This window comes from Lottia gigantea (assembly GCF_000327385.1).
Source record: "Lottia gigantea unplaced genomic scaffold LOTGIsca_1, whole genome shotgun sequence".
Lineage (NCBI taxonomy): Eukaryota > Metazoa > Mollusca > Gastropoda > Lottiidae > Lottia > Lottia gigantea.
In genome coordinates this window covers 335,810-339,828 of record NW_008706746.1, presented here as the reverse complement: position 1 = coordinate 339,828, position 4,019 = coordinate 335,810, and the positions used below count along the sequence as shown (strand labels likewise).

The window sequence follows — 4,019 nt, the reverse complement described above, 5'->3', positions numbered from 1 at the left end:
GGCAGTCTAGAGCTCTAGTCAGATTTGACTGGTAAATATAACCAAATCAACAATCTAGAGCTCTTGCCAGATGTGACTGGTAAATAAAACCAAATCAACAATCTAGAACACTAGTCATATATAACTGGTAAATACAGCCAAATTTACAGTCTAGAACTCTAGTCAGACATAACTGGTTAATACAGCCAAATCAACAGTAGAGCTTCAGTTGAAACATGACTGGTTAATGCAGCCAAATTTACAGTCAATCATTAATGAAGCTTTCATCTCCAAAATTAAAACACGATTTTTTATCACAGAGCAGAATATCAAAGCTAAAAGCATGAGGTCATGTTAGTACACAAATGGTTTTAATAAATTTAGGCCTTATTAGATTAAAACAAAAACTTACAAATTCAATGAATATGGCTTGAAAAATTTACATAGAATCGGCCTTGATTAGTTTTCATAAATTCGTGTAAAAAACTTCTGATATTTGAGCGTGATTTACAAGTAAGAAATTGAGTATTTGATTATTTGTAAAAGATTAATGTCTATCTAACAGACTTGTAGTTTATTTAACTTAATACAGTGCAGTGTTTATAAAGTTGTTATTTCTGACTCTCTTATTCAAAGTCAGCATTCTATGATTTTGTTTAGATTTAGTTTGATAAAACGCACTGTCTATTTGTATCGTCATGGCACATACTGTCTTCGTTTTCCATCTTATTCGTAGTGATGTTAGCAGCCATTGGGCGTGGTATTTCTCTTTCCCTTCAAGCATGATTGCAATTAAGTGACTTAAGTGTTAGTTAGGAATTTTTGGTTTTAACATTGCAGTTTAAATAATGTTACGATAGCACAGGCACAGGCATAGGGTTAACCTCTAGTGAGAGAGTATAGTTTGCGCAGTTAGTTTATATAATATCAATAAATTAAATGAAAGTCCAAATAAACATTTTCACTGGTGAAACTGAGGAAGGTTAGGCAGGGATGGTCATATTGTTTAATGCTTCATACTCGTATCTTTATGATGCCTTTTTGAAAGGATAAGAAAATAAATAATAGACTTTTAAAAGTATCTAAATATTATCAGAGTCAGAATGACAAAGATTTCTCTATTTCAACTATTTTTACCTTTAACAAGTTTATTCCGTTCATGGAGATTAATACCACATGGAGTTATCTGCCTTGTTTATTGGTTGTTAACGTAAAACGGCTGGTAACTAATCATCTCAAATTTCACATCTGCTTCTACTTTCCCTGCGGCTGCTTCTTTTATACAAGGGAAATAACTTCTTCAGTAATAAACCTCAATGATGCTAGTATAAAGAATGATTTTTCAATCTAATTAAAATTCAAATCTGGCAGTGTCTCAACTACCACTGGTTGAACCAAGTCCAAATATCCCCACCCCGAAGGGCCCTCCCCTCTGAAGAAAAAAAAAATACAGACTTGAAAAACAAATGTACTGGTACTGTATTATAAGTTTGTAACAGACAATAACAAATGGTTAACAACTGCTTGAACCCTATCTAGAGGATTAATTTGACTTTCAAAGGGGTCTCAGAATGCAGGAGAGCAAAAATTCCTAGTGAACAGACCCCAACCCAACTAGGTCCACAAGGTCCAACTCATCTGGTTCAGCCACTGAAATCTAGATTTTTCTTTGATGCCTTTTCTGTGAATGACTCGTTTTGCCATCCACAATGATTTTTTAACAGATGTGAAAAACATTTTTGTTGCTGATATCAACGTTTCATTTGGTACTTTTTCTGTGGGTTATTCATCTCACTATCTATGATCTGACAAACTTCCCGTTTTAAATTGTGTTCAAGTGAATCTTGTTTTATTGGCATAGATAGTTAGCACTGTTTGAAACTCATTGAAACCACTTTCATTGTTCACAACCGTATGCTACTGGTAATTGGTATAGTGTAAGGGCACCTGCAATGATTTTGTAATAAGTAAACTAAACAAAGTAATATTGTATAGAATTATCATTTGTATTTTCAGCATGTCAAATACTTCCCACTATCACTCAGCCAATGACCAATAAAACAGCTCGATCTGGTGACAGCGTCAAGTTGCGATGTGGAGTCACGGGAACACCACGTCCCACAGTATCTTGGAGAAAGAATGGAATGGTGATTGGTCAGACTAAAGACTTTGTCCAGACATATGGCAACAATAACATCGCTACCCTGGAGATCAATGACGTCTGCCAACAGGATTCTGGGAGTTATGAAATGATCGCAAAGAATTCCGGTGGAGAAATTTCTTGCACTTGTCAACTCATTGTTGAAGGTGAGTTGTCTGCCATTTTGAATCTTCTAGACCCAGGAAGTCCACATGGAACCCTATCACTGTTACCTAAAGGTTAAAGTTATTAATATAGGCAGTGTTTCTATGGTATAAAAATTGTTGTCATAGAGATTGATGATGTAAAAATTTCTTTTTCAGCCTCATCCAATCAAAATAAACCACATTTTAACCAATCACAATCACCGTTTAGTCAAACAGTAACTCAGAAACCTCAATCTATGATTAGCCATAAACCACTGCAGTCAAACAACCTCCCTCCTGATCCCGAGAAGCCACCCTCTGTCAGTCAGCTACGCATGCAGTTTCAAGTTGGCGGCAACCAATCAAATGCTCCCAAATCATCTTCTATTAGGCGATGGCATTCCCTGCCTCCGCAAGAAAACAAATTCAGTGTTTATAAGGTAAGTTGATATTTTTTTGAAAATCAAACTAAAAAAATTCACCCCATTGCACAATTCATTACATTGCTTACCTGACAACACAGTACAGCTTTCATTGTGATAAAATATGTTACATGCAAGACAATTCCCTCGATTAAAAATCCCGTCCAAAGTATGACAAATCGGGAGTTAAATTGTATAGTACACCTTCAAAGAAAAGTACCATCAGGTGTTCCAAAAAGAATAAGGATAGCATCACTACTGCAAATGGTCTGAATCATAAGATATAAGCAGATTAATTCATGCCAAATAAGGTACAGAACAATAAGACTTAAAGTTCTTCTCTCATTAAGGTATATTACAAAGAAATGTAAAACTCTATATGACTCTTGGAAAGATGATAGATTCCAATAAGATACATAATAGTAGGACTATTATCATTTCTGACAGCTTCTGGTTGGTGTATGATATCTTGTCTGGCAAGCTATATTGAAACCAATCATTCTGAGGTCTATAACCTAGTTTACAGTAATATAATGTAACCAATAGAATGATATTATAAAAGAGAACCACCTGTGAAAAACCAACTATCCCAGATGAAAGTTTGTAGGTTGGTTTCAATATATGATGATAGATACGAAACTGGTTCTAGGTCAATCATATTTTACTTTGGTAGAATTCTTTTGGTCATTAATATCTTCTTAACCCAGATCCCAAGAAGTCTTGCATCTAGATGATGATGGATTTTATATATCCAAAACACCTGTATCATGTATATAAATGGAGATGAAAGTTGGGAGGGGGGGTGTGGGGGTGGAGCTCAGTTATCAAGCTATTCCCATCTCTACCCAATATTGTGCATAATGTTGCTTTTTTGTATCTTAAAGATTAAATATAGGCAACGATACACTACACCAACAATAAAATGCAGCGTAAACTAGCAAAAAACAAATTTTCATCAAGGTCTGAAATATCTGGTAATTTTCTAAAATAAGAAAACTCAGATTATAAATAGTCATGGCAACAAAATAACAACATTCTCTTTAACAGACTCATTATTTTCCCACGATTCACCATTCCACGCAATTTAATATATTACTATAATATAGTCATTGCACAAGCTTTTATGAGATCTTGTGCCAGGAATCCTACTAGATTGTAAGAATCTTAGAACTTTGACATACGCCTACAAAAACCATGAACCGGGTGTGGTGCCAAACAGAGTCTGCTTACTTTTCCAGACACCTGATATCACTTTTCATAATGAAATTCTTCATTAGATCATATATTAAGCAGAAATTACAGGTGTGGCTTCAAGCAGAGTATGATTACTAT

The 4,019-nt window shown here is 34.8% G+C and overlaps 1 protein-coding gene across 1 annotated transcript; it reads left to right on the top strand.

The window, feature by feature from the left end:
- Positions 1-2,009: 2,009 nt before the first annotated feature.
- On the top strand, positions 2,010-2,285 carry LOTGIDRAFT_98579 (hypothetical protein; the record flags this gene model as incomplete). The annotated part of the gene is made up of 1 exon (XM_009045377.1): positions 2,010-2,285. A coding segment is annotated over one exon (276 nt), but the record flags the coding sequence as incomplete, so codon positions are not given.
- Positions 2,286-4,019: the final 1,734 nt, after the last annotated feature.